Source organism: Schistocerca cancellata, chromosome 1, assembly GCF_023864275.1.
Source record: "Schistocerca cancellata isolate TAMUIC-IGC-003103 chromosome 1, iqSchCanc2.1, whole genome shotgun sequence".
Lineage (NCBI taxonomy): Eukaryota > Metazoa > Arthropoda > Insecta > Orthoptera > Acrididae > Schistocerca > Schistocerca cancellata.
In genome coordinates this window covers 1,162,299,898-1,162,321,619 of record NC_064626.1, presented here as the reverse complement: position 1 = coordinate 1,162,321,619, position 21,722 = coordinate 1,162,299,898, and the positions used below count along the sequence as shown (strand labels likewise).

The 21,722-nt window shown below is 40.2% G+C and overlaps 1 protein-coding gene across 1 annotated transcript in view; it reads right to left on the bottom strand.

Moving 5' to 3' along the window:
• Window positions 1-21,722, bottom strand: part of LOC126093646 (mitogen-activated protein kinase 1) — a 376,433-nt gene that overhangs the window by 2,993 nt on the left and 351,718 nt on the right. The window contains exons 5-7 of the mRNA XM_049908735.1: window positions 17,080-17,196; window positions 11,208-11,564; window positions 6,941-7,097 (exon numbers count right to left, since the gene is read on the bottom strand). Of these exons, the coding sequence (XP_049764692.1) occupies window positions 6,969-7,097; window positions 11,208-11,564; window positions 17,080-17,196 (603 nt within the window). The 3' untranslated portion in view covers window positions 6,941-6,968. The remainder of the gene's footprint in view (window positions 1-6,940; window positions 7,098-11,207; window positions 11,565-17,079; window positions 17,197-21,722) is intronic.

Sequence of the window (21,722 nt, the reverse complement as noted above, 5' to 3'; positions counted from 1 at the left end):
GAACACATCATTACTAAAACAATGACACTGAGGCAAACAATTCCTACTGGTTTGTCTCTGTGGATGAAGATGAGTGCACTCACACTGCTTTGAGAAATTTCATGTGACGTCCCCATCCACAGCTCTTCAAATACAATAAAGTGCTGATCAGTTGTTGGATAATGTATCAACACCTTTTAATATACAAATGGCACTGCATACTAAGATACCCTTCCAGAGTAAGGAAAACTACTTGTTACTGGGGGAAGAGGCAGAGGAGACTTTTTTAAAATACACACATGTACGATTACGATTCCAACAGGCCATGGGGAGTATTTTAAGCCTTGGACATGTACTTCATTCAGAACAATTTTTTCATTTCCTATGATATACAAATGTCCGCACACTGAGTGTTCGTTCTCTATACGAATAACACTCAGAATGGCATCTATGAAAAATATTACTTTAAGTGTTCAATAGTCAACACTCTTTACAGCAGCCAGCAAGATTACATATTAAACATATATGGACTTACACTACACTGGTTCCTTGAAAGCCCAGTACAACTTTTTTTGTTAAAAATAGAAATAACAGCAAATTAAAGCCTTGTCTATAGTGACTATTTCTCGATTATTTATTCTCTCCAACTGTTTCATCTGAATTCTACAGGTCTTTGCTACAAAGCTGCTGACTCACTTCTCTACTACCAACACTCCCAACTCTCAATGTCCTACTGACTTTAAATTCACTCCCACCTGTCGCCAACTATATCTTTACTAATAAATACTATTCACTCAAAATAAAGATATAAAAAGAAATTTGCGGGACAGTCACTGACACCCACATGACACATTAAAATGCAAATTTCACCTTGAGAAATTGTTTCTATTCTCCCAAGATCCTAAGGCTCTTGCGTGGTTCACTCTTGCTACATTCATGATATGGACCCAAGAGCAAGGCACTACCCTTATTCCTCCATCACCTTAATACCATTTCTCCAATTCATTTCACCTTGCCCTTTTCAGCTCAGCATTCGAATTTTCTGAGCATTGACCTCAACCCCATTAATGGCTCCATAATGTCACCAATCCACAAAAAACCTACCACCTACAGAAACAAATTCCATTTTCATAGCTGCAAACCCTTCCACACTAAAATGCAGTCAAGCCAACCACAGATGGCTGATCAGCAGTAACAGACAAACCTATGCTATTCAGTAAGGCACTACCCCAAAAACCTACTTCACAAGCTGATCTCCCACACGCCATATTCACACATAAAAGTATCTTCACACTTACTCAAAGAGATTGTTGTAGGAGCACTACCGTTCACAAAATACATAAACAAACTAGTGGATAATGTCAGAAGCCACAAAAAGCTATTTGCACATGATGTCATCATAAATAAAGAAGTCAGCCTCCTAGAACACTGTACCGAATGCAGGATGACCTGCAGCACAGAATCAACACAATGTGGGTATGGGCAGTACATCTAGGTGGATAGATTATTTATTGTTTCACTGCAATTGTTGAACAGTCACTTGAAACAGTCACAGTACATGTCTGGGAATATATGTACATAGTGGTTTAAGCTGGAATTATCACAAAAAGTTAATCATAGGAACAGCAGATGCCAGACTGAAATTCACTGGAAGAATCCCCAGAAAGTGTTGTCCATTTACGAAGGAGATAGTGTGCAACACCCTCAAATAACTCGAGTATTACTTCTTAGTCTGGGATCTTCATGATCGAGGAGAGAGAGAAGATACACAGAAGAACTGTGTGTATCTACATCTACGTAGATAGTCCGCAAGCCACCATACAGTGCGTGGTGGAGGGTACCCTGTACCACTACTTGCCATTTCCCTTCTGTTCCACTTGCAAATAGAGCAAGGGAAAAATGACTGTCTGTAGGCCTCCGTATGAGCCCTAATTTCGTGTTTTTTTAATTTTGTGGTCCTTACGCGCAATGTATGTTGGTGGCAGTATAATCGTTTAGCAGTCAGCTTCAAATGCCAGTACTCTTAACTTTCTCAACAGTGTTTCTTGAAAAGAATGTCACCGTCCCTCCAGGGCTTCCCATTTGAGTTCCTGAAGCATCTCCCTACCACCTACATTTTGTTTGAACCTACGGGTAACAAATCTAGCAGCCCACCTCTGAATTGCTTACATGTGTCCCTTCAATCCGACCTGGCATGGATCCCAAACACTCAAGCAGTACACAAAAGTATAAACTGATGTCTACCATTTCCCTTACCGAACACTGTTCTCACGTGCTTATTCCACCTCATATCTCTTTGCAATGATACGCCCAGATATTTAAATGACTTGAATGTGTCAAGCATGGCATTAGTAATAGTGTATCCAAACATTACAGGTTTGTCCTTCCTACTCATCCACATTAACTTACATTTTTCTACATTTAGGGCTAGCTGCCATTCATCACACCAACTGTAAATTTTGTCCAAGTTGTCTTGTACCTTCCTACACTCACTCAACTTCAACACCTTCCCATACACCATGGCATCATCAGCAAACAATCAGAGACTGCTGCCCACCCTGTCCGGCAAATCATTAATGTATGTAGAGAACAACAGCGGTCCTATTACATCTTCCTGGGGCACTCTTGACAATACCCTTGTCTCTGATGAACACCTGTCACAAGGACAACATATTGGGTTCTATTATTTAAGAAGTGTTTGAGCAACTCACATATATGTGAATTTATTTCAAATGCTCGTATGTTTGTTAAGAGCCAGCAATGGGGCACCATGCCAAATGCTTTCCATAAATCTATAAATATGGAATCTGCCTGTTGCCCTTCACCCATAGTTCTAAGCGTATCAGTAGAGAAAAGGGCAAGCTGAGTTTTTCATGAACGATTCTTTCTAAAGCCCTGTTGATTCATGGACATAAGCTTCTTAGCCTCAAAAAAGTTTATTATATTTGAACTGATGAAGTGTTCAAGGATTCTACAGCAGACAGAAATTAGGGATAGTAATTGTAATTTTGCGGGTCCATTCTTTTACCTTTCTTATACACTGGAGCCACCTACGCTTTTTTCCAGTGGCCTGGGACTTTGTGGTGGGCAACAAATTCATGACACATGAAAGCTAGGTAAGGGGCCAATGCCGTAGAGTACTCTTTGTAAAATCAAACTGGGGTTCCATCCGGACCTGGCGATTTATTTGCTTTCAAATCTTTAAGTCGTTTCTCTATGCCAGGTATATTAATTTCTATGTCATCCATACAGGAGTCTGTCCAATGGTCAAATGACGGTATGTCTGTATGGTTCTCCTGTGTGAATGATTTGTTGAATGTGAAATTTAAAACCTCAGCCTTCGTTTTGTTATCTTAAACTGAAACACCAGGCTGGTCAACAAGGGACTGAATGGAAGCCTTAGAACCACTTAGCGATTCTACATACGACCAGAATTTTCTTGGGTTCTCTGCCAGATCTTTTGCTAAGGTGTAAATGTGGTAGTAGTTGTAGGTTTCGTGCACAGATCTTTTCACAGGCGCACAGATCTCTACTAACCTTCACTGTCATCATTTGTGTGTCCCCTTTTGAACCTAGAGTGCAACAATCTCTGCTTCCTCAGCCTCTTGCCAATTTTGTTATTAAACTATGGTGGGTCTTTTCCATCCTTTATCCACTTACTAGGCATGGTAAATCTCCAGACCACAATTTATAATCTGATTAAACCTTGCCCATAATTCTGCTACATCCATCTTACTGAAACTAAGTGATGCTAATTCACTGTCTAAGTGAGGTGTTAATAACCGCTTATCTGCTCTATCTAGCTGAAACACTCTCCTAGCCTTCTTGACTGATTTATTAACTTTTGTAATCATAGTGGCTATACATCATGATCACCAATCCCCGTTTCTATACCGAAATTTTCGATAAGGTCCAGTCTATTTGTAGCTACATGGGCTAAGATATTTCCATTGCATGTGGGCTGCCAAGCTACCTGCTCAAGACAATTTTCAGAAAATTATGTTCAAAAGTATTTCACACGACTTTCTGTCTGTAGCACCCCCCCCCCCCCCCCCCCTCCAATGAATCTATAGACATGCCACAGTCTATAACTGGCAGGTTAAACTCGCATCCAACTAGTATTGCATGATGTGGTTATTTACATACTATTGACCATAGACTTTTCTTGAATGACTCTAGAACTGCCACAGCAGAATCATGTGGCTGGCGAAAACATCCAACAATTAACTCAGATTCTGTTATAACTCAGATTCTGCTATATGCGACCAGACAACTTCACTGTCACACTGAATTTCGATCTCAACAGAGACAATATTTTTGTCAAGTGCAATGAAAACTCCCCCTCCTATGGGCCCTAATCTGTCTTTCCGATATACACTCGATGACTCGCTAAATATCTCAGAGATTTCGACTTTGGGTTTCAGCCAGCTCTCAGTCCCAAGAATAATTTGAATGCAAGAACCTTCCTGGAAGATAGTAAATTCGTGAACTTGATTACAAATACTTTGACAGTTTACTGATAAAATGGTGACAGTCAAAGTGTCTTTATTCTGAAGACGTTTGACTTCCCTTGCTGTGAATCGACTGGTGAGTGTTCATCGGAGCACCTCAAACTACCACCTAGCCTAAAAATCCTTTGTGTACACTCCACAAGTACTCTGTCACCAGAGTAGCTGCTTCCTTTATGTAGTGGACACCTGACCTATCAAGGTGAGTCCTACAAATCCCCAGATGATAACACAGGTCTAGAAATCTGCAGCCAAGTCCGTCATAGAGTCGATGAAGCCTTTAGTTGAGACCCTCCCCTCACCGGGTGTAAACGTGGACAAGGAAAACAAATTCCCGGATTTCCCGACTAAAAGTACACTTCCTCCTGGGTGGAAATATACTTTTTCCGTGTAAAGTGACAGTATATTTTCCGTCGAAACTGTAAAACTTATCGATCTTTTGAATGGTTATGGTTTTATACACAGGCGTAGAATTTCCCAGCACTTTAGAAAATAAAATGAGGGTGGGGTTTGGAAAGATCTTTGTTGTGAAGCAACATGTAGCCTGCATATTTTCGTATTACGAAAGTATAAATTCTAATTCCATCAAAAACCGCATGTTACTTTCACAAGCATTGAAATTGAGATTGTGATGTGCTTTTGTAAGCCAGTCATAGCTCATGTCACGTGATCTTGCCAGCCGATGACAGCGGATATTCACAGCATAGGACACATGACGTACTCAGCCAATTAGCAACACCATCACTTGAGTAGTGCGGACACAGAAACAAGAAAAGTTAATGGTTTAAATTGATATACATAGTGCTACAATAAGAAAAGAAAAGCTTTCAAGTATAATGTTGGTCTCTAAGGTTAATAAGCTGCAAGAGAAGCTAAACTTCCAAATATAATGTTGATCTTTTTGCATGTGTTACACTTTAAGATATATCACACAAATGTGCCAGTAGGATACTGTAGTACTCTTGTACTATAAAGAATATACTGTCTGTGACTAAACCTAAGCTAATACTTTTTAACTGGCAAGTGGTAATGACATCTTTTGAAAGCCAAGCACTGATACGAATCGTCTCTTCCCAGTATCCTCCCTACATCACTTTCTGTCACCTTGCCTTGCTCTCTTAGCATGCGTAACATCGTAGTCAAACCTTATGTCATTTGCAGATCTTTACCCCTATCCCAAGGTTCTCACCTTTAGAATTGCCCCCCTGCAAAACTTGCCCCATGCTCCCATTCACTGCCCTCCTGCCCCCATCACTGGTAAGTCCCACAATAATCAAAAGCACGGAAATCATGCATGTTGGTTAATCAGCTGAGCTGTATCCAATGCACAGCATTTTATACAGGCATGTCCATCACTGAACCAGCCGACCGCATGAATGGTCACAGAAGAATGGTCAGCCAGCTGCTGAATATGCTCTACAGTATGACTCGAAGCGACCTGAGTGCCTGCTATACCACAGAGGCTACTTGAATCCTCCCACTCAATACTAATTTCCCTGAATTCCAAAGACGGAAATTTGCATCCCAAACATATTCTTGCTTCCCAACACTTCATGGACTTAACATGTGTTAAAACATCTCCTCCCCTCTTTTACACACACACACACACACACACACACACACACACACACACACACACACACACACACACACACACACACACACCTTCTTTGGACTTCTCCCCCACCCCACCCCCACCCCCCCCCACCCCAGGACACCTTCCCCTTCATCTTTGTTTACTGTCATCCTTACCACTGATGGGTCCCTATCACTCCAGGCTCTTTGTGATCTGGCCTTCCTTTGAACATTCTCCAACTTATCCCTCTCTCCTCTCCGAGGAAGGAAATATTAGTTACTGAAGTTACAAGTCTCTCAATTTTGTGTGTGTGTGTGCCACCAGTGCTATACATTTCACCTCCCACATGGTATTTCCCAACAACCCTAGCTCAAAGTATTAGTTTTTTGAAATGGCAAATATAAAAAAGTTCTGAAGTTTCAGGCTGATTAACTAAATCTACAACATAATTCAATTACTTCTGATAAAAAAATTCTGGCTACTGAAACGAAATAATATACAAAAAGATATTTTCAAAAACCACTCTCACAAGCTATCTTTACAACCACAAAACTGCAGGAGGGATGACATTCACATAGCTTATTCATTCATAAATGATATTTTGTAGACATTATCGATTACTGTGTGAAAACACTGGAATTGTAATTACACATAAAATTAATTTAAGCTAATCTATTACTTAATAGAAGTTACACTTTACTTGTGTATAAAATAATTAAACAGTGTACTGTAAGATATTACTCATCTGTAGACAAAATTCACATGAAGATACTGAAGTTCTACATATTTTGTACTGAATGGCTTTATGTAAGGTTTTTCAATATTTCTGTAATTACAATGCAGTGAAAAAAGAAATGCTTGGAGGTTTGGTACATACATGAGTGCTTTACATATTTATGACTGCACTACATATTCTGTTCCTGAGCCATCCTCTGTTTGAACAAAGCTGTTTCCTCAAATATGTATTCTTTCAGTGTTTCTTTCGGCAAGTCATCAAGTTCCATAGAAAATCGGAATGGTTCTTCTGCAACAGGCTGAAAAGTAGAATTATCTTAATAGTATCATATACTTTTCTGAAACATGCCAATTTTTATTTATAAGTATTACGGGAATCCTAGGCCGAAAAACAGTGAGCAGGCAAACACTGAACACACAAAATAAAGGTGCCCTACACAGTGGCTCCAAAATTCATTGATGAGAGAAATTAAACACTACAAAATTTCAAACTTGGAATGTTTCATTTTAAAAAAATGCTCTGTACAGCTGTTTGACATCGTTTACATTCTAAAATTGGATTTGGTTTGTGTCTGCTTTTTTCTTGTCAAGACAAATCAACTGCCTTGTTTACGAGTAAAAAAACTTCATGACAGTCACTGAGACCTTACTTCACATGGAGAGAAGACTAAAGGGGAAAAAATAATAAACACAAGTAAAATCTAGCCAAGTAACAGATTGAAGTGGAAGGTTTGGAAGGATCATCAGGTGCATTTTTGGTCTTCTTTTGTGTCTGACTCAAAATAGCCCAGAACTCTGTATGATCTCTAAAATTAAGGAATAATAAAATTAAACTAGAAAGAAAAGATAAATTTTGGTGTTAGAAAGTATTTTCTGAAAGTATCTCTCTGGAGTCCAGCCTTCTACAGAAGTGAAATTTGGGCAGCACACAGTACAGACTGAAAGAGAGAGGTGCTTTTGAAATTTGGTAATGTAGAAGAATGCTGAAGATTAGATAACTAATGAATAGATACTGAATCAAACTGTGAAAAACATTTCTAGCACAAATTGACTAAAAGAAGGGAAAAGGTGATACGACACGTCTCGAGGCATCAAAGACTAGTCAATTTGGTAATGGATGGCAATATAGGCAGTAAAAACCATAGAGAGAGAGACCAAAACTTAACTACAATAAGCAGGCTCAAATGGATGTGGGTTGCAATAGTTATGCAGCGATGAAAAGACTTGCGAAGCATTTACTGACGTGAATATTAAGAGTTACAGCAAACTCCTCTTTGGACTGAAGATCACATTAGGGTAGCAAAAACAAACAGTTGATGTGGACGAGGATCCAGTATACAGAACCTCACCACTTGAAGATTCGCACAATACAGCCTCTGTGGGACACATGAAGATAAACAACATGTTTTGTGCACACCTATAACAACAAGCTTCTACATATTGGGTTCTTAAACAGAATGCGATTAGTAGCAATATAACAAATAATTAAATTATGTCACGTCTGTTTGTCTATACATTATTTCTGTCTGGGGTTACCAGTCAGAGTTAATGCCAAGTACTGATCATCTGAAAGACATCCTGCATTTCCTAAGAAACACCCTGTGTCCCAACAAAAGGGACATGTACCAACTTATCAACACACCAAATATTCATCAACTTGTTTAGTCTTGGTCCTGTTGTCACTTAATACCATCCTGTCCAAAGAGAAACTGTAGGAGTCCATACCATAACACTATTAATAAATGAATGAATGAATGAAGTCTCTGCATACTAGACATTGGATCTAAAGCAATGCAGGATGTAAACAGTCCCTGGGAAATATCATTATCAGAAACTTAGATTGTAATGGAACTGCCACTACAGGTGGCAGTTTCAGCCCAACCACTTACCTTCTATTCTATTTTCATTGAGAAACAGAGACAATGAAGTCTTACTGTAATACACAGCAACCATGAATACAAATACAGGGTGTACATAAAGTCTGGGTAAACTTTAAATTATTTATTGCACAAGAACCAAACATTGTACAGATATCATACATATGTCATTTTGAAGAAAAACCCTGAAAGTTGTCTTCCCCCCCCCCCCCCCACATATACCGCCACAGTATAGTTAGGTAATTTGCCGACAGTCAGCACTGACGCATCGATGGACCGGCTGTGCTACAGAAGAGAACCGATCTCACTCCATGTGATTTTTTTTCTGTGGGGACACATTAAAAATCTGATGTATGAACCACCTCTACCAAGTGATGTAGCAGAGCTCCAGGAGAGAATATGGGAAGCGATCGCCACAGTCGATGTATGACATCTGTACAATGTTTAGTTCTTGTGCAATAAATAATTGTGTTCCTGGACTTTATGTACACCATGTATTACCCCGCCTGCTCCAACAAGCTTTCATTAACAAACAAAAACAGGAGGGTCACGTGATGTACATCAGACATGGTCTAATATCAGCAGTCAGTCTGACACAGAGGACTGACCTTACCCTCAAAACTTTAAGATCAAATTTGATTGGATTGTTTGGGGAAAAGAGACCAAACAGCGAGGTCATCGGTCTCATCGGATTAGGGAAGGAAGGGGAAGGAAGTCGGCCATGCCCTTTCAAAGGAACCATCCCAGCATTTGCCTGGAGTGGTTTAGGGAAATCGCGGAAAACCTAAATCAGGATGGCCGGACGCGGGATTGAACCGTCGTCCTCCCGAATGAGAGTCCGGTGTGCTAACCACTGCGCCACCTCCAAATTTGATTCAATAAGAATAATGATCTCAAGTAAAAGTAGTTTTTGCCACAAAGATGTCAGATGTCCAATTTAACGAGTACAAGCAGTGAGTCAAATATCTGATGGATCGTCTTATGTAAATCAACATGCAAATACAACACGCAAATACAACATGAAGTTTCTGTTCTGAATTTCTGTCTCTTTACAATGACAACTAAATACACTAGAAACGCAAACTCCAGAACAGTCTCTTAACAAGAACTACAAAATGAAGTAAAACCAAAACTCTTTCTTTTTGTTATGAACTGCTAAGACAGTTAACCCAGTACATTTAAACATTTGTGTACTCAACTTTGGCAATGCGTCTCTCTCCCACATCAAATCTTGTAAACAATTTAGGAGTAGGACTCTCTTTTGTATGGAGTCACTGAAACCATCAGAGCGATTCAAACAAAACTTTTGGTCTACATACGATCTTTGACACCAGCTGGCCCTGCACAAGACATGCTGTATCTGCAAAGATAATATCTCACCAGCCAGTAGAGGCGCAGAGTCATCATTAACAGTGTACCAACAGTCCAATGGTTAGATGCATGTGCTGCACTGTAAACATTTGTGCTGACTGCTACAGTGTGTCACTGAAGTCTCGTGTGAACACACCGATCGGGCCAGTAATAAGTGTGCATAACAAAGGTGAGAAGGAAAACGTACGGAAAAATACATTTTCCTTCTCATATTTGTTAAGCACACACATTACCAAACCCGACCAACTGGTCATATGGGACTTGGGCAGCATCCTGTGAAACTTGTGAGAATCACTTCAACTGCAGTGCACACTATTCAGCTAACCATCCAGCTCCCAGATCACAGTTATGTTGACAAATTTCATGCCTCTACTGTTTGGTGAGCTGTTACCTTTACTGCTAAATTATTTAACATTCCATCACAACTTTCTGTACCATATTTGTCTCCTAACTGTCATTGGAGTGAATAGAAGAATACAAAAATTAAGACATTATTATCTTGTCATATTTTCTGATTCTCTTCCACATTATGAAACCACTACTCAATATGGGTTGATGACTGATCTGTGGTTGACAAAGGTATCTTACACAAAATTAGAAAATGTACCCAGATGTATGACCTATAACTTCCACTGGATCTCTTGATATTCTGTGTTTCTTAGAAGATGTGCCTGTTTAGGCATAGTACTGCTACATGTCACATATATAAAAGAAATTTTGTATTCCTGAATCTAGAAAATCAGATAATTTATTAAACAAATGGCTGATAAAGTATGTTTTTAAATTTTGCTTTCAATTTACAAGCATTCTCACACCTTTTCCCCGTGCTTTACATCACATAAGAGTTTAGTTTTAACAAGTTTCACACACAAATACAAAATACATGCTGAACCTTAGAGGAGGCAGAAATAATTTTTCAGTCTTCAGCTGCAGATGATGACTTCTTGTAAAATGACCAAACCACACAATTTGTAATATCATGCAGCCTACCATACCATACTACTTAGGTTATGGTCTCTCGCTCTCGCTCTCTCTCTCTCTCTCACACACACACACACACACACACACACACACACACACACACACACCTCTCTCTCTCTCTCTCTCTCTCTCTTTCTCTTTCTTTTTGGTAGTACACTAAATGAAAAAAACTGTACCTACCTCATCAGCTGGATCATAGTACTGTTCAAGATATGGATGCGCCAAAGCATCTTCAACTACTATCCGATTGTGTGGATTAAATGTCAACATTTTGTCCAGCAAGTCTAGTGCTTTGGGATCAGCTGTAGGGAATAACTTTGTCCATGGAACTTTTGGCTTAAATGGCAATGACTGGAGGTAACTGCGAGCTTTTTCATTTATGATACATTCAAGGTCTTCATGTGTTGGTGATCCCAAAACTCCCAGGATGTGATTAAGCTGATCTAGATAGTGTTTTCCAGGGAAAATGGGCCTGTTTGATAGCATTTCTGCTAAGATGCAGCCGACAGACCAGATATCAATTGATTTCGTGTAACCCTGTGCAAAAGAATTGGAAATTATCAAACATTTGTACAACAAGTATTTGAAGCATAAATTCCGAAGAGGTAAGAAGTTTAAAATACTCTGTGAAAGATTTTTAAAAATCTAAAATTGTGGGAAATTGTTGGAAATATTACCATTTAAAATCTACAAAAAAGTGGACACATTGTTTTAACATTCTAAACAACAGAAAGCAATACTTACCACACTCTGGCAAAATATCAACACAGGTGTTACATACACGATGATATCAAAAATAATGGGAATTTTTTTAAATTTTTGTGGGTGTTACACATCCAGTTCTCAATTTTTTGTTATTCTGTTATTACACAGATTCCTGATGTATGTTTGCATTTTCAGCTGTTTTGAGTATTTAGTTTATTGTTAACAGTCAAAAAGGTTATACATATTTTTGAGTGCTCAGCGCGTTTTTATTTCTGAAAAAGGTAGATCAAAGAATTTGCATTACTGACAACACTGTGGAATAATAAAGAAAATGGTTCAGGAAAACTACCGAATCACCATCAGACAGGTTGCTGCTGATGTAAGCATGTCCTTTGCCTCGGACCAAACAATTTTTCAGATGTTTTGGGCATGAAACAAAGTAAGAAAGTTTGTTCTGAAACTGCTGAATTTCACCCAAAAATGACATCACATAGATATCGCTCAGGAATTGTTGAATGAAGTTTACCTTGACTCAAAACTAGTAAATGTGACAAAACATGAGTACAAGGGTATGACATCAAAACCAAGGCCCAACTGTACCAAGAGAAACTGCCTAAAAAGCAAAGACCGAGGGGGACTGGAGGGGGGAGGGGGGGGGGGGGTGAAAGTTCTTTTCATTGTTTTCTTCGATTACAACGAGATAGTGCATCATGAGCTCCTGCTTTATGGTCCTGTGGTCAATAAGGAATATTACTTGGAAGTTACACTCCATTTGCATGAAACTATCCGAAAGAAACAACCAGAACTGTGGAAATTGAATCACAATAATGCTTCCACTCACATCTCAAAGCCTGTCCATAAAAATAAATAAAATTGTTATGTTTCCACAGATACTGTATTCACCAGACATGAACCCTTGCAACTTCTTTCTGCTCCCAAGGCTGAAGAGGACCATGAAAGGACGTCATTTTGCCACCATTGATGAAAGTAAAACAGCATTGCTGAAGGAGCTGAAGACCATAACAAAAAGTGAGTTTCAGAAGTGCTTCCAAGACTGGGAAAAGCACTGACACAATCGTATAACATCCGAGGGAGACTACTTTGAAGAGCATAAAGCTGATGCTCATGAATAAATGAAAGATTCTTTAAGAAAAACAAAAATTCCCTTTACTTTTTGATCACGATCTAGTATGTTAACTGCTCTGTAATCTACCAAGATTTAAAGGCACAATTTTAAATGTAAGACATACTAAAGTTAAATTTCCATTCAAAACATTCCATTTTTAAATGGAAGACTGAAAGAAAACATTTTTCTGTTGTTAAATTCTCTGGCAGATAAATCTGTGGCTGTCACAATCTACAATTTTTCTCTACATTCCCCACAGCTGCTTAAATCTTTACTTATACTTACTTCATTAATGAAATTATTACATGTTTAAAGATATGACAAGTCCATTGTAATGATTATTTTTCTGCAGCATTGGTTGTTATGTCTAACACTGATGATTAGTTTGCGATTATTATCTGTCTAACGTTAGTGAGTGAATCCATTAATTAAATTGGAGATTCTTCCCCCACTCCATCCCCACTCTTTCTATAAACCAGAGTTTGATTGTTTTCGCTGGGACTTCATATCAATACCAAACAGTAAAGTTATACTTAATTTAAATGTTACTGACAATAAACAGGAGTTAAATGTGAAGTGATCTGTAGCTTTGTGCCTGAAACTGATTTAAAGAAATTTCTAAGCTGCAAAGAAATCTTCTGAAAAAATGGAATCATTTGATTTGGTAATCACTGCCCATACGCAGGGTCATTAAGAATGAATGACAGAATCAGCAATATAGAAATTTATAGAATTTGAGTACAGTAGAGTCCTGTTAATCCGAACTAACTGGGACCGGACCTCGTCCGGATTACCGATTTGTTCGGATTAGCCAGCGTTACGGTGGCAAGTTTCTAGAATTAAGTATACCAAGCAGATAAGTAGTGTCTGAGGTCAGTGCACTGCCAGTTGGCTCGCAAAGTGCTTGGTTATGTTAGTTATCAATCACTGGCACATGTAACAGTTGTATTGTATTTGTTCAGGTGTAGTGGTGTATGTACACTCCTGGAAATGGAAAAAAGAACACATTGACACCGGTGTGTCAGACCCACCATACTTGCTCCGGACACTGCGAGAGGGCTGTACAAGCAATGATCACACGCACGGCACAGCGGACACACCAGGAACCGCGGTGTTGGCCGTCGAATGGCGCTAGCTGCGCAGCATTTGTGCACCGCCGCCGTCAGTGTCAGCCAGTTTGCCGTGGCATACGGAGCTCCATCGCAGTCTTTAACACTGGTAGCATGCCGCGACAGCAAGGACGTGAACCGTATGTGCAGTTGACGGACTTTGAGCGAGGGCGTATAGTGGGCATGCGGGAGGCCGGGTGGACGTACCGCCGAATTGCTCAACACGTGGGGCGTGAGGTCTCCACAGTACATCGATGTTGTCGCTAGTGGGCGGCGGAAGGTGCACGTGCCCGTCGACCTGGGACCGGACCGCAGCGACGCACGGATGCACGCCAAGACCGTAGGATCCTACGCAGTGCCGTAGGGGACCGCACCGCCACTTCCCAGCAAATTAGGGACACTGTTGCTCCTGGGGTATCGGCAAGGACCATTCGCAACCGTCTCCATGAAGCTGGGCTACGGTCCCGCACACCGTTAGGCCGTCTTCCGCTCACGCCCCAACATCGTGCAGCCCGCCTCCAGTGGTGTCGCGACAGGCGTGAATGGAGGGACGAATGGAGACGTGTCGTCTTCAGCGATGAGAGTCGCTTCTGCCTTGGTGCCAATGATGGTCGTATGCATGTTTGGCACCGTGCAGGTGAGCGCCACAATCAGGACTGCATACGACCGAGGCACACAGGGCCAACACCCGGCATCATGGTGTGGGGAGCGATCTCCTGCACTGGCTGTACACCACTGGTGATCGTCGAGGGGACACTGAATAGTGCACGGTACATCCAAACCGTCATCGAACCCATCGTTCTACCATTCCTAGACCAGCAAGGGAACTTGCTGTTCCAACAGGACAATGCACGTCCGCATGTATCCCGTGCCACCCAACGTGCTCTAGAAGGTGTAAGTCAACTACCCTGGCCAGCAAAATCTATGGATCTGTCCCCCATTGAGCATGTTTGGGACTGGATGAAGCGTCGTCTCACGCGGTCTGCACGTCCAGCACGAACACTGGTCCAACTGAGGCGCCAGGTGGAAATGGCATGGCAAGCCGTTCCGCAGGACTACATCCAGCATCTCTACGATCGTCTCCATGGGGGAATAGCAGCCTGCATTGCTGCGAAAGGTGGATATACACTGTACTAGTGCCGACATTGTGCATGCTCTGTTGCCTGTGTATATGTGCCTGTGGTTCTGTCAGTGTGATCATGTGATGTATCTGACCCCAGGAAGGTGTCAATAAAGTTTCCCCTTCCTGGGACAATGAATTCACAGTGTTCTTATTTCAATTTCCAGGAGTGTATTTTCGTAGTGAGTAAACGGAAACATACAACGTTAACCCTCAAAGAAAAACTGAATGCTTTGAAGTGGAAAGACAATGGTGAAAATGTAAACTAGCAATGGAACTGAGTGTTGGTAAAGCAACCATTTGTGGTTGGAAGATTAACCAAGTGAAGTTTGAACATTCCTGTGCAACGTCTTCAGGAAAAACACACTAAATCTGGCAGACTTTGGAACAGTCCCAGTATGATAAAGTGGATGAAGCTCTTTTCCTTGGGTTTATGCAGAAAAGAGAAAGGGGAACTCCTTTGAGTGGAGCACTGGTTTAGGAGAATGCTGTTTACCTGAAAAACTTAATGAATGGTAATGATTCTTTTTAGTGCGAGTGCGGATTGGTTGGACAGATTCAAGAAAAGTCATGGAATCCGTCAGCTAACAATTGCAGGAGAGACGGTTTCTTCTGTACGTGATGGAGCAAAGGAATACTTGGGTGAGTGTGAAAAAATGATGAGAGGGAAAGTATTTTCCCCAACAAATTTATAACGCTGACGAGACTGGCCTTAATTTTAGGGCATTGCCAACAAAAAGCCTGGCATCAAAAGCAGACACGACCATGCTCCTTGTCTTAAAATGTGCGAAGATCGTGTGACTTTATTAGCATGCAGCAACACTGCTGATAATCACAAGCTGCCTTTAATGCTGATTGGGAAATCTGCTAGGACCCGAGCTTTTAAAAACTGCAACATGAAGTCCCTGCCCATGTATTATCGAAACCAGAAAAAAAGCATAGATGGATGGTAAGCTGTTCAAAGAATGGTTTCATTGCCAGTTTGTTCCCGCTGTTCAATGGTTTTCTAAGGAAAATCATTTGTCTCCCAGTGCAATCCTTTTGATAGATAATGCACCATCTCACCCAAGCACTGAGGAATAATGTGATGAAGAAATTGTGGCGAAGTTTTTGCCGCCAAATGTTACACCACTTCTACAGCCAATGGACCAGGGTGTACTGCAAACATTAAAACATTAACAGAAAACAATTTTTAAGGATGCTGATCCAAGATGACAGCATTCCCCTAGTGGACAAAATAAAAAATACCAATTTGAAGGATGTTGCTTATTGAGCTGCTGAGGCATGGCAGAATATTTCAGAAAATACTCTGAGAAAATCGTGGAGAAAACTGTAGACATCTCTTGAATTTCAGGACAACCTAGCTGAAAATGAAGAGGAAAATGTAATACAAATGATACAGACTAACCCTGGATGTGAAGAAGCTAGTGAAGGAGACATAGATGAAAGGATGGCAGCAGATGGGGCATGTGTGGAGAACCTTACTAACGCTGATTTAGTTCACGACCAGGAAGAAGTGGACTGCTGTGATGGAAGTCACAATGAGCCTGAAAGCGACCAAGGAGAGCTGGTGCCACACAGTGACTCATCAGAAGCCCTTGACCTTGTGCTACATTATTTGGAGCAACAGCCCACTGCTACACCTGCTGATTTGATGTTTATAAGACGATGGCGTAACTATGTGTCGTATAACAGACTGTCTTCATTACACCAAAAAACAAAAGTATGGATAAAACATCCACTGTATTTTAGTAATTTTAACAGCTTTTCTTTCACTGTTATGCACTGTTTAAACCTAATGTTTTCTTGCCAATTTTTCTAACACATGTTTACTGTATTGTGTAAATTAAAATAGTGTGTACGTACAGCAGTTTACCATACAGTTTTCCATACTTAGACTAACATTTATCATGTTCGGATTAACCAAACGTTTGGATTACCGGGGTTCAGATTAGCAGGATTCTGCTGTAGGAGGTTTTTAAAATCACATACCTTCGAATTAAGCATTATTTCAGGTGCTCTGTACCACCGTGTAGCTACATATTCAGTAAGAAATCCTGTGTGGTCATGATCAGGATCAGCTACCCTTGCCAATCCAAAGTCGCATATCTGTAAAAAAGAAAAATTAATATTTATTTTCATACATCAATAAATCATTGAAGAAATTAGTGTCTACTGCAAGTAAAATGTGTGGCTACTTTTATAGAAAAGGGTTTGACAGTGTTGACTGGAGAACTCTCTGAAATTATAAAGGTAGCACGGATTAAATACAGGGAGAAAAGGCAATCTAAAACTTGTCCAGAAACTACACTGCAGTCATGAGAGTCAAAGGATATGAAAGGGTGGAAGTCGTTGAGAAGAGAGTGACATGGGGTAGAAACCTATTCCCTGTGTTATTCTTTTTGTACACAGAACAAGCAATAAATGATAACGACTTTTCTGGAGACTAGAAATCTACTCTGTAGGAATCAGCATGGGTTTTGAAAAAAGACGATCGTGTGAAACCCGGCTCGTGCTATTCGTCCACGAGACTCAGAGGGCCATAGACATGGGTACCCAGGTAGATGAGGTGTTTCTTGACTTCCGCAAGGCGTTCAATACAGTTCCCCAAAGTCGTTTAATGAACGAAGTAAGAGCATATGGACTATCAGACCAATTGTGTGATTGGATAGAAGAGTTCCTAGATAACAGAACGCAGCACGTCATTCTCAATAGAGAGAAGTCTTCCAAAGTAAGAGTGATTTCAGGTGTGCCGCAGGGGAGTGTCGAAGGACCGTTGCTATTCACAATATACATAAATGACCTTGTGGATGGCATCGGAAGTTCACTGAGGCTTTTTGCGGATGATGCTGTGGTGTATCGAGACATTGTAACAATGGAAAATTGTACTGAAATGCAGGAGGATCTGCAGCAAATTGAAGCATGGTGCAGGGAATGGCAATTGAATCTCAATGTAGACAAGTGTAATGTGCTGCGAATGCATGGAAAGAAAGATCCCTTATCACTTATCTACAATATAGCAGGTCACCAACTGGAAGCAGTTGATTCCATAAATTATCTGGGAGTACGCATTAGGAGTGATTTAAAATGGAATAATCATATAAAGTTGATCGTCGGAAAATCAGATGCCAAACAGAGATTCATTGGAAGAATCCTAAGGAAATGCAATCTGAAAACAAAGGAAGTAGGTTACAGTACGCTTGTTCGACCACTGCTTGAATACTGCTCAGCAGTGTGGGATCCGTACCAGATAGGGTTGATAGAAGAGATAGAGAAGATCCAACGGAGAGCAGTGCGCTTCGTTACAGGATCATTTAGTAATCGCGAAAGCGTCACGGAGATGATAGATAAACTCCAGTGGAAGACTCTGCAGGAGAGGTCACTCAGTAGCTCGGTACCGACTTTTGTTGAAGTTTCGAGAACATACCTTCACCGAGGAGTCAAGCAGTATATTGCTCCCTTCTACATACATCTCGCGAAGAGACCACGAGGAAAAAAGCAGAGAGATTAGAGCCTACACAGAGGCATACCGACAATCCTCCTTTCCATGAACAATACGAGACTGGAACAGAAGGGAGAACCAATAGAGGTACTCAAGGTACCCTCCGCCACGCACCGTCGGGTGGCTTGCGAAGTGTGGATGTAGATGTAGATGCAGATGTAGATGTAAATGAAACAAAGGATACATCTGTAAAAGAACTGAAGGCCAGAGAGAAAAAATAAATGCTTTAAGATTTGCCAATGACACTGTAGTTCTGAAACTTCCTGACAGATTAAAACTGTGTGCCGGACCAAGACTCGAACTCTGGACCTTTGCCTTTCACAGGCAATTGCTCTACCAACTGAGCTACCGAAGCACAACAGAACTACCCAAGCACAACACACAACCCATCCTCACAGCTTCAATTCTGCCAGTACCTCGTCACCTACCTTCTAAACTTCATAGAAGCTCTTCTGCGAACCTTGCAGAACTAGCACTCCTGGAAGAAAGGAAGTGCTTGGGTAGCTCAGTTGGTAGAGCACTTGCCCACGAAAGGCAAAGGTCCTGAGTTCGAGTCACGGTCCGGCACACAGTTTTAATCTGTCAGGAAGTTTCATATCAGTGCACACTCCGCTGCAAAGTGAAAGTCTAATTCTGGACACTATAGTTCTGTTAGAGGTAGTAAAGAACACAGAAAATCAGTTACTCAGAACGAATTCTGTCTTGAACTCAGGTTTTAAGTTGAACATCAACAAAAGTAACAGGTTGTAGCTGAATAAAATAAGGTGATGCAGAGTGAACTACATCACAAAATTAAAAAGTATTTTCTAAAAGAATTTGTCAAGAGCGTAGCCTTATACGGAAACGAGATGCGGATGATAAGAAGTACAGAAAAGAGGAGAGTAGAAGTCTTTGAAACATGGTGCTACAGAAGAATGCTTTCGATTATATGGGATTAGACGGGAAGATCATTAGGCAATGGAGAAGAATCAGAGTTGAGAAAAAAGAGAAAAGCAATTTTTGGCACTACATAACTAACAAAGAGACAAGTTGACAGGACACATCCTGAGCCATAAAGAAATAGTTAATTTGGTAGTGAAGGGATGTGCAAGGATTAATGATTGCAGAATGAAGGCAACAACGAGGTTGAAGTGGATGTGGGTGCTGTAGTAACACACAGTTGAAGAGGGTAGCACAGCTGTATCAAACCTAAACACCAGCCATAAACAAGAAGATATAGTTTCAGGAACGATAAAGTTCATTCTGTATGTATTACTCTGAACAGTTGTTATTTACGACATTTCTGAAATATTCTATCAACGTGAATGTGGACTGATTATACAAAATGCGATAAAATAGAATAAGCTCTTGGATTAAACTGATTATTCATTACAAATTAGATCACAGAAAAAAATTAATGTAACAGTTTGAGGAAATGTGACTTTGTGATTTATGAGCAAATTGTGATAATAGCAAACAATGGAGAGACCACTGTGTACGAAGGATTCATGTATCTGTGCAAATTAAGGAGAATCCAGACCAATGCAGCCTGTAAACTTGAATATCAAAGAAATTTTTGTTTGGACTAAATGACAAACTTTTAACTGAAATGTTTTCATTTTAGCGTTCAACAATTCTCACAGCAAGTTATGCCTTACAGTATTTTAATTTACACAATTGGATGGATCAGTTCACGTGTTGCTTTTCACAACCATGGTTATTCTGCTCAAATAAAGTTACTGTCCAATTAAACCTCGCAAGTCTATTGATGTTCTACAAAGGAACACAATGTTGGTTACAGTGTAACAGTGCTCATGCTTACAGACTTTAAAGTTTCACAAACTTTATTAGAGCTAAATTCATTCAGTAAATAATGTCACTTATTTGGAACAATTCTATGTCCAATATTTGTGCAACACTGTTCAACAGCGCATTTCTGAACTGCTGCAAAAATAAACTGAAGCCTTCCACCAACTCCGAATGTCACTCATAATACTGTATAAGTGCCCTGAAGACATGTTCCCTCTCATAAACAGGTTCTGAGCTGACAGATTCTAACAATAACTAGTAGTAGTAGTAGTAGTAGTAGTAGCAGCAGCAGCTTTATTCATCCATAGATCTCTTTTTACAAGAATATAGGACATGCTGAAGTATTTACACATTTAGACCAATTTAAAATAAGCTGATTCATACACACATACATTTACAGACTTCTAGTTAGACACTATCATTAGATTTACTCCTGGTATACAACACTTTTTTTTACAAAAAACTTATTAAATAATGTAATGCAACATTGTTCACTAAAATCTCACTATCAGTCACTGCACACACTATACATACATTGTTTCATAACACTTCACTCATAATGGAAGAGCATGTAAATGAGGATGAAATGGGAGATATGATACTACGGAGAGTTTGGCAGAGCACTGAAAGATCTAAGTCAAAACAAGGGCCCATGAGTAGACAACATTCCATTAGAACTACTGAAGTCATGGCTGCAAAATACTAACACGAATTCTTTACAGATGAATCAAAAAACTGGTAAAAGCCAACCTTGGGGAAGATCAGTTTGGATTCCACAGAAATATTGGAACACGTGAGGCAAAAGTGACCCTACAACTTACCTTAGAAGATAGATTAAGGGAAGGCAAACTTACATTTCTAGCATTTGTAGACTTAGAAAAAGCTTTTGACAATGTTAACTGGAATACTTTCTTTCAAATTCTGAAGGTGGCAGGGGTAAAATACAGGGAGCGAAAGGCTATTTACAATTTGTACAGAAACCAGATGGCTGTTATAAGAGTCGAGGGGCATGAAAGGGAAGCAGTGGTTGGGAAGGGAGTGAGACAGGGTTGTAGCCTGTCCCCAATGTTATTCAATCCATATACTGAGCAAGCAGTAAAGGAAACAAAAGAAAAATTCAGAGTAGGTATTAAAATCCATGGAGAAGAAATAAAAACTTTAAGGTTCGCCGATGACACTAATTCTGTCAGACAGCAAAGGACTTGGAAGAGCGGTTGAACGGAACTGACAGTGTCTTGAAAAGACGACATAATATGAACATCAACAAAAGCAAAATGAGGGTAATAGAAGGTAGTAGAATTAGATTAGGGAATGAGACACTTGAAAGTAGTAGATGAGTTTTGCT